Here is a 12,284-nt window from a genome sequence, read left to right as displayed (position 1 = left end):
AGAGTTGTTTGTTGACGGCGGCAACTGGGCGACGCGGCCCGATGTAGATCCGCCCGCCCAGAGCCTCCGCAGATTGTCGCGGCTTCCTTTTCGAGCTCGCCAATCGCCAATCGCCAATTGCCCCCAATTCGGGAGTCTTTTGCTTAAGTGGAAAATCTGCTGGCAGAAGGTATGATCTAAGCCTTCTCATTTCAAGCGCATCGGTTGAGAGGAAGTATGATCTGCGCGGGGCCCCTGAAGCAAGTTGACTTCTATCTCCGATCCTTCCCCGCGATTTCCATAGAGCAGCGACCTTTGCGACTGTCTCAGCAACTCATTCGGACGACGACATGACAAGTACATCCTCCACCTCCGCTTTCGACGATAGGCGACCCATATCCATGAACTTCCGGCACAGCCAATCTGGGAGACCTGATTCGCCCCATACGCCCCAACATCACCTCCGTTCCAATAATTCTTCCTTTGCAAGCACCTCCTCCGCAAGCACATCATTTCGCGGAGAAGAAGATGCTATCATATTCGAATTTGGAGCAAGATGGCTTCGGGCAGGGTTTGAGGGAGAAAGTACTCCAATGTGTGTGGTTGGATGCGGTCCGGAGGAGTCGAGAAGGGTTGGCGATTACAGAGGGTGGTTGAGAAGCAACGAGACGGACTCATCACGCTCGCAACCGGTCAAAGCTGATGAATGGGCTGGTGCATATGAACTCTGGAAGATGGATGTACGCGATATGGATATGGCACTCATTGACGACAAGATCGAGCGCATGTTTCGCGAGACCTACAATAAATACCTGTTGACGGATGCGGGAACATCACGACTGGTTCTGGTTCTTCCGTCTATCATGCCACACCCTCTCCTATCATCGCTTTTGTCAACCCTGTTTAGCCGTTGGCGGTTTCCAAGCATCACCCTTTTGACCAGTGCTCCTATGGCCGTGGTCGCAGCTGGGCTGCGTTCAGGCTTGGTAGTGGATATTGGATGGGCGGAAACCGTTGTCAGCGGTATCTACGAATACAGAGAGATGGCTGTCAAGCGCAGCACGAGGGCTATGAAGTCCCTACTGCAGGAAACTGGACGGTTCCTGACACGACTCTCCGATGATAGCGGGGCCGCGCAATCGGCGGACGAAATTTCCGTTCATTATGAGCTCTGCGAAGAAATTGCTAGTCGGTTCCTGTGGTGTAAGCCTAAGGCGGCTTCTCAAGGCTCCGCGGCGACACCGCAGCAACAGCCTGCCGAGGCACGAGAGGAGGATGCTGGAGTGGCTGACCAACACCCTATTTCACACTCAGATGCAACGGTGTCGCTTCCCTCCCCGTCAGGTTCAGGATCAACCTACATCGACCTTCCTTTCTCCAAGCTCGCGGAACCGGTGGAAAAGGTTCTCTTTGCGGAGGGCTTAGCCGATTGCGAGTTGGACGACGAGGAAAAACCGTTGCCGTTGTTGGTGTATCATGCCCTGCTTAGCCTGCCTCCCGATGTCCGCGGCACGTGCATGTCGCGTATTGTTTTCATTGGTGGAGGCTCCAATATCCCTGGTGTCCGACAGCGCATCCTCCAGGACGTGGCGTTCCTGGTGGAAAAGTATGGCTGGTCACCTGTCCGCGGCAAGGTTATCGAGCAGCAACGCCAAAAGCTTGAGAGCCTAAGACTCTCTCAACCAACCAAGCCGACTGTCACAAAGCAGGAGGGTGAAAACGATACCCCCGATACTGCTGCTGAGCGATCAATCCCAGATGCACAAGCAGAAGAAGAGATCGACCCCATCGAGCAAAAGATCCGCCGTAATAATAAAGACAAGGACGCCCACCCGCCCGTCCAAGGTGTCCTGCGGGAGGTCGAATCCCTTGGACCCTGGGCAGGAGCCAGCCTTCTCACGAGTCTCAAGATCCGGGGCTTAGTCGAGATTGAGCGGGAAAAATACCTCCAACATGGCCTCGCAGGAGCTAGTCGGGATCTGGAGCATGGGCATGCTCCTGATAGGCGCTCGGGGTTACGCACGGGAGGCGACCGGTCTAGTTGGACTTTGGCTGGCTGGGGTTGAATCTAGTCTCATTTCCCCCGCATGGCCACGCTAATTCATGCGGCCTGGTCAGACAAGCATCAGATATTGGGGATTCGAAAATTTTTTCCATCGTTGTCTATTTTCCCCCCTCCCCCTACGGAGTAGTGCTGACCGCACCACCCTGAACTCACTCTGATTTTGTTCTCACTGAGATTGTCGAAGCAGTTAGCAGTAGATACGATACCCGTTAGAGTCTTACAGCAAATTTATTAGCAATGTCTTTTCTTCCTATTATTATTCTTTGAGCATTCTTAAACACTCAATAAACTTTCTTTGTACGTGCCATTGCTAGTCCGCATAAAGACAAGATGGCGCATCAGATTATGTACACACGGTCGTGGATTTCTAGAGCACGTAATCAGGTCCCCCTCAATCCTTCCTCAAATCTTCTCCCCCACTTACACCGTACCAAACTGGTAAGTAGCCCAGTTAACAGCAGGACCCGTCTCAGGAGAATAGATCTGGTCCGACAATTGACCCCACTGAGGGTTGTTAATACCATCAATCCAGCCCTCAGTCTCAATGACAATGCAACCATGCTGGTTGACGTATTCAGCGCCATCGACACCCTCGGCCTTGTTGCGCTGGACTTGCGATTGCTTGACGGGGATGGTGCCGTTCTGGCCGTTGCAAGAGTAGATCTGGAGAGCTTGCTGGTTGGTAGCGACGTCGAGGCTGATTCCGGTGGTGCTGGAGTTCATGTGGACGATCGGGACGATGGAGTTACGAGCTGCGTATTGAGGAGGCCGATCTACGATGAAGCAGTTGTCGTAGCCGGTGCAGTCATCGCCGCAGAGTCCGTCGGCTTTCGCGATGTCTTGGCCGACGAGTTTGCCGGAGACGAAGTCCGGGGCGCTGTCGTAGACGTTGACGTCGAGGATGGTGCCGTTGGGAATTAGGATGCCGTCTGTGCCGATCAGGCGCTTGGAGAGTGGCAGCTGGAGCCAGGTGTCTTTGAGGACGGTCTCGTCCTTGAAGGCGTTCAGGTTCCAGTAGATGTGGTTGGCAAGCATGATTGGGGTTGTCTCAGTCAAGGCAAGGGAGACGAGTTTGGTGGTCAATTGAGGGAGACCTTGGGGGTTCTCGGGGGTGACTTTGGTTTGCACACTGAATGTGGCATGGGTGATGACGTCTCCGGGGAAGTCTTCGAAGGCACGGTCAACCAGGGTGAATGTGATGGAGGAATTGCTGTACGCGGTCACGGTCCAGTTGCGCTGGTCGTAGCCTACGGTACCTCCGTGGAGCGTGTCTTCACCGTCATTTTCGTTCTCGGGGATATGGTACACATCTGAACCGATCGAGAACGTGCCGTTCTTGATGCGGTTGGCGTATCGGCCGACGACGGCACCGAAGTAGGTGTGGTTGGTCTCGGAGTCCTTAAGATACTGCTTTGGGTCGTCGTAGCCGACGACGACATCCTGGAAGTTGCCGTCGCGGTCAGGGACGAGGAGAGAAGTCAAGCGTGCTCCGTAGGGGATGAGCTTGGCCGTGATGTTCTCTGCGCTGATAGTGTAGAGTTGGAACGGGTCCCCTGTGGACTTGGCAGCAGCAACTTGGGTCAGTGCTGGCAGGCCGTACAGAACGGCAGACAGGTAGCTTCTAACGTGCATTCTGACGCCTAGGAGAATGGTAACGAGGAGGAAGAAGCAGCAGTATATGACCAAGATACGAGGGGTGATCCGGGCAGGGCAGAGCAGAGAGCGGCAGCAGCCAAGAAGCTGGAGAGGTCCCTGGCCGGATCTGGTGGAAGGTCTCATAGTATTTATTTACAGTGAAAGTGTATTTTTTTTTACCTCATGATGGCGCGCCTGACCAGCGGGCGGGGGAAACCAATGCGCAGGGACCGAGAAACTGGGGTAGGAATGCAGCTAATTCCTGGATTGATGTTTAGCTCATTCACAAAATACCCGAGCAAAGGCGTCATCTTACCAAGACGTAAACTAAGGTAAGTGTGCCAGGGGTCTGGAGCCAAAAAGCATGGGTGACTGTGCTTCGTACTCCCTATAGTGTACTAGTAGCTGTCAATTGCTCCTGGGGCTGGGCCAATGGTGTAGGGCGGGAGAAATTGGTCCGGGTCTGACCACAGTCTGAGCGCAAATGAAAAGATCGGATAAAGTGAGTGAATTGGGCCGAAGAAGCTAGGATCAACAGGTTTCTGGCCGAACGAGGGCGAGCGTGGTGGTGAGATGTGATCCCCTTAGTCTGGAGGCTAAACTATCAATCTGGTAGTAGCGCAAAATGAAGCCACGGAAGACATTCCAAGCCCCAGGAATGGTGCTAGTCTTCTTCGGGAAAGTCCCGGCGGGGGAAGAGCTAGAGGTTGCGGGGAAGGCAACCGGCCTGTCGATCATCGGTTTCTCTCTCTTTGCCTTTGCTCACTCTTACGAGGTGACATCCTGCTATGACTGGAGGTGCCATTCAGACGTGGTTCAGTACATTATGGACAAAGCTAGAATAAACGTATCACTGACAGCAGCATCACCAGCATTCAGGCGGGGAGGAAACAAGGTATGGACAATAAAGATTACTCTATAGGGTTTATTGTTAGGGATGGCAGTTATGGGTCCAGATTGCTGTTTGGGTACTTCTGCCGCTCCGTACTCACTCGGCAAGGAACAACAATCCTGCCGGATAACCTAAGCATCTTCCCTGCCGGTCGCTGGGGCTGCCTGATCGGGAGACTTGTTTATGTTATGCGACGATTTTATCAGATCTCCTACAGATTAAGAAACTGTTTTTGGTGGCCGAAACCGTGTCTGGGTAATCTGCTTCCAGACGCGACGACTAACCTTACCTTCAAGGACCGAATATGAAAGTGTCCGACTAGCAAAGCCGATTGAAGTGTTTGAATCCGGTGTCGTCCCTATGAGACGCGACGGGGGGTCACAAATCACCCCTCACATGCGTCGCATCGTTGTTTCCCTATCGATATGTCCTCCCGCACCTCCAGTTCTTCTCCGGACATTCTTGGGCCACCTGGCGACGCTGATTATTTGATCTCCTCCCCGTTTGTCCCCTTCTCGGGTCGCCAAAGCTTCATGTCGCCCGCCAACTTCCGCCTCCTGCAAAGCCCGCGGACGGCGAAGGGCAAAAGGCGGTCGCGTGTGAGTTTGAGCCCTTCGAAAAACGCCCACTCCATAAAGTTCAATGACGTTGTGCTACCTGCCTCCCCGACGACGAAACTGAACGGCCAGCGCGGTGGAATGTCTCCCGATAAGGGTCCGGCCGACGGGAATGTCAGTCCGTGGAGGATTCGGGTAACGCTCGAAGCGACACAAGATGAAGAGACCAACCAAGGCAGCCCTTCGCGAAAACGTTTGAAGCCATCAACGACAACGATGAAAGTACCCCTCAAAGACGATACAGAACAGACCCCCCGCAGACGCAGAGGTCGCCCAAGGAAGTCCGACATTTGGCTGCAGGATGCGACTCCACGCGGAGGTAGTCCAGGACATACACCAGGCCCTGGACATACCCCGGGTCCAGGGCATACTCCTGGTCCTGGGGGGACAGGTCAAAAGAGAAAACGAGGCCGGCCGAGGAAAAGCGCACCGGCGCTCGATGTGGTAGAACCAAGCGAACAGCAGGTGGAAAGTCAAGAGGTTGAACAAGAGGCGCTGATAGAGCCCGAGCAGAGATGGAGTCCGTTGAATCTGGCAGCAGACCCGGGATCTGATGATGACATTGGGGGGGATCAAGGACTCGAGGTCAATGACGATTTTGGTTATGGCGACCGATTGGAACTACCTGATTCCGCTATCCGCGATGGGACTGCTCCCCGAGTGACATTCGAGCAAACTTTTGAGACTCCAAATGTTGACCATGTCGACCAAGGATTTACGGAGAACGACGAGTATAACCTACATTCAACACCTTCCAAGATGCCATCCCCAACCCGCGATACCTCGATAATCTCGCCAGCGAACACATTGCATGCCGGCCGCACCCCGAGACCATCACGCCTTTATCCCACACCAACCTCATCATCTGCAGCAGAAGAAGATAAGACAGAGCAGGCTCAGAAAACTAGTGCTACCTATGATAGGGATCACCTTGAGAGCGGGGCACGCCTCAGCGCAGATCCGACCGAGGAACACAGGGAGTTTGACTCTATAATGGAAAGTGAAGGGTTCAGCATGGTCTCACTGGATACATTGCCGTCCGCTAAACAACATGAGATTAAGAGCGCGAGCCACTCCCAAGCCGCCAAGAGTTCTCTAAAGCCTTTCTTAGAACGGGAATCAAATGGCGTCTTGAAGCGAAGAACCTCGGCGGTCCAGAATCAACAAGAGAACAATTCTGTCCGGAAGGCCCGGTCGGACTCCAAGCAACGGAAACAGTCACCAGCCCAGCTGTTCACCCAGTCAAGCGAGGCCAATGCCCACTTAGACCGTCCATCATCCCAAGACAGGCTCGAACCTTCCAGAGACATGCCCGGATCAACGGCGATGTCATCTGAGTCGACTTTTACTGGACAAAAGCGGGGGCCGTTGACTAGGTTCGTCAGAATAGTTCGTGCAGGCTTAGCTCTCGAAGGGCCTCTAAGAAACTCAGAAGAGGGGCAATCTTCGTACCAGTCAAACTCAAGAAGGCTTAGCTCCTCGGGTGATCCAGATTCTATGCTGGACACGTCTAGGAAAAGGCTGGAACATGTTTTTGGGGACTTGACCCCACAAGTACAACAAGAGCTGCAGGCAGGCTTGGCATTTGGGCAGGCACTCGCAAAGAGGCGAATCGAGAGAGAAATGGAACAACGCAGACAAATGGAGTTGGAGGAGGTGACTGCAAGAAACACTGCTCGGGAAAGCAGGGAATGGAGTGGCTCCAGTTCACCACAGCAAACACCGCCTAAGACCACCGACTATGGCACGCCGGGCACGTTTATGAGACGGCGAATGGAAGAATGGCAACGGGAAAGGGAAGCTATCAGTCGAGAGATCCAGATGGCAAATTCTAGCCAGGTCATCGTCATTGACAGCGACGATAATGATCAGTCGAATATGCAAGATGGCATGTATGAAGACGGCGATGAGATTGAGTATGCGGCGGAACCCGTTCAAGACGATCAAGATGACGACACCCACGTAGAGGCCGAGCGCCTAGATGGGGAAGACGAGGATGATGGCTACGAAGATATTTGGCAGCAAGAAGCTCGCAGTCAAGGCAACCAATCAGATCATTCTTCACTACTTGAGGATGACCAGGATGGTGAGCACCTTAGACAGGATGAGTCTAGCCCGTGGAAGAGTGGCTGGACTCCTGCTCGGAATCAGAATGACAAGATCTTATCGCCGGCTCATTGGACAAACGAGCGGGAGACTGTGCCATTCTTGGGCCGGTCGAGGGTCAAACAGTTACAGGAGCAAGAAGTTGATTTGACGGCTCTGTACCGTGCCCAGGACACACCAAAGCGTCGCCACTACTACTATGGGAAAAGCAGTCCGCCGAGCAGTGCAATACGAGGCTCTGTAGGCCGTTCGCCAGCGTCTGTGGTACAAGAGGAGCACTATGAGCATGATTTCAACCAGGATCAACAGTCAGAGGGCTACGTGGAGTCCAGCCCTCGCCGGGACTCGGAGGATGAAACATTCCAGATCGATCCGACAACCAGATTGGAGATGGCTAGACAACGCCAAGACCCTGGGATGGAAGTCAACAAGATTGGGGGGGTGTCAGATGCCGTTACATCCGAGAGACAAACTGCTCCAGAGGTGGGAGACATCACGCCGGAACGTCCACAGCATGCAAGCCCTGGCAGTCAAGCATCATCCTGGTTCCAGAAAATCACTAATTTCACGCCTGGTTGGCTCAGAGCACCGAAGTTTGAACAGCAAGGGCGGGGTCTGGAAGATCCTTCGGGCGACGAAGATGATGAACCGCCCGCCGTTGAGTCAGCGCATGATAGATATGATAATGAGGATTATGGCGATGATGAAGTCAACTGGGGAGACTTGGGGGAAACCCCGCGACCTACTCGATTTGAAGAGGCAGAAGATGGGAAACAGAGTTTCGCTCGTTCCGAGTCTTTCCATGCGGACGACGATGCGCACGCTTCACTGGACGAGAAGGGTGACAGAGAAGAAGTAGTGGAGGGGCAGGCTTCACGAGAGCAATCGCCTTCGTCCTTTCCCTTGTACTTTTCCGATGATCACTACCGCTTGCTGCATCGCCTCTATCGCTCGGCCAAACTGTATCCTGAGCGCTTCCCTTACCATCCGGCGCCTGGCCGCTCCGATATGATTGGCGACTGGATCTGGACCTCGGATGGAGTCTACGGAGTGCCAGTCACAGAGCTTCAGTTTGGCATAGTTGATAGATTTGCGCAGCAGCTATCCCAAGCCGATTCAAAGGCCGGCGGAACGGGTCAGATTCCTTGGACGGAAGCTGACGTTCACAGACGATTGATCAGTATCATTATCGGGGAACAGATCAGACAAGACCAGAGGGAGAGGAGGCTCCACGAGGATCAACTGAGGGAAGAGTATTCGCGAAGCAGGGACACAGCGTACGGGACGTGGCGCATATGACTTCTCAAACCTGCACGTCGCTTGGCTCCTGCCGCCTGAACTCGGCACACTACATCTATTTTTTGAGTACAGACTTTGTTGGCACACAAAGTTAGCACACGTTGTAACGACTTATATTCTTGCTTTTCTTGTTGAGAGGATACGTTGTTTCGGGTCTTCACGGGTGGCGAACCAGCGGAATTGATCTTGAGGGTCATTGGGTGGCAGGCTCACTTTACGTTTTGGCCTTATGTTCTTGTACAGCATGTATTTTGTCTACGTACTATTCCCCCTCTGTTTCATTTGTCTTGGACTCTCCACACCCGATTGGATCTCCATGAGTCAGCTGCCAAACAATTTTTTCATTTCTTACTCGTTTATATGTTGGAATGGAACGCAACAACACCATTGGTGTATGCAGCACATATGGTTCCCTACTTTGGCAAAAGAGCGCACCTGTCAGCCAGGTTCGGAAGACAATTGTTTGGCCTGGAACCTGATTCGCAGAATTGACTTTCTAGTGCCCCTGTATAGACCAATGAATGCGGCACAGTTGACCGATCTCCATGGAACGTGTCGTGCTGCGGGCATCGGTGTTTGCTCTGTGACGTCCGCAACGTCCTGTCAACTTGGTGAGTTTCTCAACCTTTCGACCCTATTCCTTTCTGGGTCGTGGTCGAGTAACGCTCCTACTGCCACGTTTACTTCTCCACGGGGTGGCTACATAGTAGTTTCACGGAAATAGTAGCAGTCACAAAAACGGGGTTGACCTGCCACCTGCCAACTACTACTTACTTCATGGTCTGACGAACTCGAGGTACATCATCGTCGCTCATTGGTCCCAACATTGTAGTTCTGACTGCACAGTGCAGACATCCTGGAGCGCCAGCCAAGCGGAAGCAGGCGACATACGAGCCTAGCCCCATTTTAGAAGCCTGATGTCGGGTTGTGTTTCCTATGGCGCCTAAAACCGGATTACCTGGCCGCCTCGGGTAAGGAAAGTATGCAGGGCGAGAAACGAAGGTATCGTAGTAGTAAACCGATCCCCGAAGTGATAGATGCATCGGGTGCCGTTGGTAGTAAGTAGTTAGTAGTTGTAGTAGTAGTTGACCGGGTCGATATGATGTATATAAAAAGGGGGATTTCCAAATGGCCTGTAGTATATACACAATCTATTGTGTGTGTCTGTGTCTGTCTGTGTGTGTGCCTGAGTTCAGTTACAACTGTTCAAACAGTTCTGTCAGCTTAGCCAAAGTGAACTGCAACGGTCAAGTCCACCACCATACTACTGCCGTCCAGTCCCTTTGGATCGATAAGCAAAGAACAGATCAGCAGGAAGATCAGGCAGACAGAATTTACATTTTGTATATGTACGGAAAAGAAAAAGAAAAAGGGAAAATGGGGGTCAGCAATCCAGTCAAGTATGTCTTGCGCCTGTCCCTGTTCACCAACAAGCGAACCGAGCAACAACAACGACAGCATCGACAAAATCACTCCCCTTCCTCCATCTCCCCGATTTCTCCCATCTCCCCCTCCTCTACCTGGAAAGGGAAAGAAATTGACTCTGACCCGCCCATCGAGGTTCGCTGGGGCGCTGTGCAGTACCCAGATGACTATGCAGCATTGACCGATGGTCATGCCCACATGGCGGTGAGCGCAATCGACTCGCATCTGGGCAGCAGCAACAGCAGCAGCAGCAGTAGCCGCAGCAGAAGCAGCGGTAGCAGTAGTCGGACGGGGTTGGTGCGCATCGCCAGCTGGGCCAGTCTGGCTGGAGATCGATGTCGGTGGACGATGGAACAGGAACGGAAATTGGCGATTGCGAGAAGCGAACTGGCTCGATGTCAGAAAGCTTGGAGTTCGGAGCAGGAATTGTGGATTGCTCAAGTATGTTTCATCCCCTTTCTCTTTCAGCATTGTTTCAATAAATCTCTTGTTGGGATTTTCATTCTTTCTGTGTGTGTGCTTTGCTCTTGCTTGTTCACTGTTGTGAGACAAACAAATCTATACCCCTGTCTGTCTGACTTTCACCGATCGAATGAGCACCACCCCCCCTCCACACCTCCCCATCTCACACATTCACGGGACATGACATACAGCAGACCCTGCTGTACCTGCATATGACTAACCTTTTCACGTATCTACGTAAACCAGATCGAAAAGTTGCACGAGGAGAAAGAAGCCCACGAACAGTTCATCCACCACCGAGCGAAACAACAGGACGAAGAGCAGCAGCATTTTCGCAAATCCTGGATTCGACGGAAGTCTTACGAAGAGCAGCAGCAACAACAGCAGCAGCAACAGGTTGCCCCTACTACGCAAAGGACTAATAGTCGATTGCGGCGGATACGGCGCATGGGATCATAGTTATGTTAGGGTCGTCGGAAGTATAGTGCCTCGCTAGGCTCAAAAGTAAGTAGATAGTCTATGGAGCTTTCGACGTCATGATTGGCAAAGACGTGAAACGATAACCATTTCTGACAGGTGATTTTCTGTTGATCGATCCTTTTTCTCGCTGGTCAGGAATTAGGTGTTTAACGTCATTTTTCCGACTTCGTCTGTGTGTCTGAATGTGTCTTTTTCTAATTGCGATCAGCTCTGCAAGGCAACCCATTTTGGACAAAAAATGAGGAAGGCAGGAAAAGATAATGAAGAAAAGCACAGAAGGATGAAAAGGAAAAAGGGGGAAGAGACGAGAATTTTGTCCATGATGACCTCCTGCATGAATGGCTTGAACTAGTTCTGAGGCTTGGGCTTGTGGGTTTTATTTTCGTCTCTCTCTCTCTCTCTCCCTCCCCCCTTATACCGTCCATCTTACTCTTTTCTTCGCTGTCGATCCAGCTGGCTGCGCATCTTGATCTTCCCGTTGGCTCCGGAAAAGGATTTTTTTCTGTTGAGCAGGGAATCGAACAAGGAAGGAGGAAGAAAAAGAAAACAATAAATGCAATACTTCGCACAAGCATGGCTTTTTTTCCCGGACTTAGGGGCGATCCTGCTGCATGGAATGATCATCTGGCTGCACATCGATCATTCTTTAGAGTAGAGCATGGTATTGAAGGCGGATGGCATGCCTTCTCTGCTTCATCGAGAGCGAGGTCACTGGGTATAGAGGGTTTCTCCATAGATACTTACCTCTGTCATAGTATGGTCTATAGACTCTACATCAGGCAGGGGTGGTATTTCCTGGAGGCTCTGGTTAATTAGATATAGTCTGCTTACTACAACTGAAGAAGGCTCGCAAGATAAGTCCGCAAATTCCGCGGCAAAATACTACTATAACCGCGCCACGCCATATCAAAATCAATGGCTTAGTTCCTGTCACCCTGCAACAACCTAGCCATGTCAAGTGAAGACACTAACTTAGTAGAACCGAAGCTACCCCGGCGGACCGGCGAGTACCGCGCGAGCCCCCGAGATAAGCAGGAAGGAGGGCGGCGAAGATCGAAAATTTGGGGCTTGTCTACTTGAGACGTGCGGACCGGCGAACTACTGTACGTACCTTTTTATCTCCCTCTAACCTCATGATAGTCTCCATTTTGCGAACATAAGTACAAAGTAGGCTACTGTAAGCCTTATCATAAGGTTGAGCGAGGTTCAAGTATGGATACAGAGCGCGGGCCACTTTTGCCCCAGCCACTTGTTCAGGCTGTGTATGTGTGTTGTTGGCTATGTGGTTCTGCACTATTTGCACAGAGGACCAGAAAACACCTAT

At 52.1% G+C, this 12,284-nt stretch overlaps 5 protein-coding genes across 5 annotated transcripts; 3 read left to right on the top strand and 2 right to left on the bottom strand.

Moving 5' to 3' along the window:
- Positions 1–66: 66 nt before the first annotated feature.
- On the top strand, positions 67–2,045 carry BO88DRAFT_377851 (putative actin-related protein RO7; the record flags this gene model as incomplete). The annotated part of the gene is made up of 1 exon (XM_025704419.1): positions 67–2,045. The coding sequence occupies exon 1, from the start codon at positions 330–332 to the stop codon at positions 2,043–2,045; it is 1,716 nt and encodes a 571-aa protein (XP_025568325.1). The 5' UTR covers positions 67–329.
- Positions 2,046–2,278: 233 nt separating this feature from the next.
- On the bottom strand, positions 2,279–4,262 carry BO88DRAFT_439979 (aldose epimerase family protein). Its single transcript, XM_025709750.1, has 2 exons — positions 3,996–4,262; positions 2,279–3,941 (listed from the first exon to the last, which is right to left on the bottom strand). Exon 2 carries the CDS (start codon positions 3,821–3,823, stop codon positions 2,465–2,467), a length of 1,359 nt encoding a protein of 452 aa, XP_025568324.1. The 5' UTR covers positions 3,824–3,941; positions 3,996–4,262; the 3' UTR covers positions 2,279–2,464.
- Positions 4,263–4,799: 537 nt separating this feature from the next.
- On the top strand, positions 4,800–8,708 carry BO88DRAFT_15625 (putative AT DNA binding protein). The gene has a single exon (XM_025701564.1). It carries the CDS (start codon positions 4,997–4,999, stop codon positions 8,591–8,593), a length of 3,597 nt encoding a protein of 1,198 aa, XP_025568323.1. The 5' UTR covers positions 4,800–4,996; the 3' UTR covers positions 8,594–8,708.
- A 1,262-nt stretch (positions 8,709–9,970) lies between these two features.
- On the top strand, positions 9,971–10,950 carry BO88DRAFT_483569 (uncharacterized protein; the record flags this gene model as incomplete). The annotated part of the gene is made up of 2 exons (XM_025712232.1): positions 9,971–10,459; positions 10,727–10,950. The coding sequence occupies 2 exons, from the start codon at positions 9,971–9,973 to the stop codon at positions 10,937–10,939; spliced, it is 702 nt and encodes a 233-aa protein (XP_025568322.1). The 3' UTR covers positions 10,940–10,950.
- A 114-nt stretch (positions 10,951–11,064) lies between these two features.
- Positions 11,065–11,784, bottom strand: BO88DRAFT_15480 (uncharacterized protein). The gene has a single exon (XM_025701549.1). It carries the CDS (start codon positions 11,533–11,535, stop codon positions 11,155–11,157), a length of 381 nt encoding a protein of 126 aa, XP_025568321.1. The 5' UTR covers positions 11,536–11,784; the 3' UTR covers positions 11,065–11,154.
- Between the last annotated feature and the right edge of the window lie 500 nt (positions 11,785–12,284).

This window comes from Aspergillus vadensis (genome assembly GCF_003184925.1).
Source record: "Aspergillus vadensis CBS 113365 unplaced genomic scaffold BO88scaffold_1, whole genome shotgun sequence".
Lineage (NCBI taxonomy): Eukaryota > Fungi > Ascomycota > Eurotiomycetes > Eurotiales > Aspergillaceae > Aspergillus > Aspergillus vadensis.
Note: the sequence above shows the minus strand (reverse complement) of the source record. Positions and strands in the feature narration are given on the sequence as shown.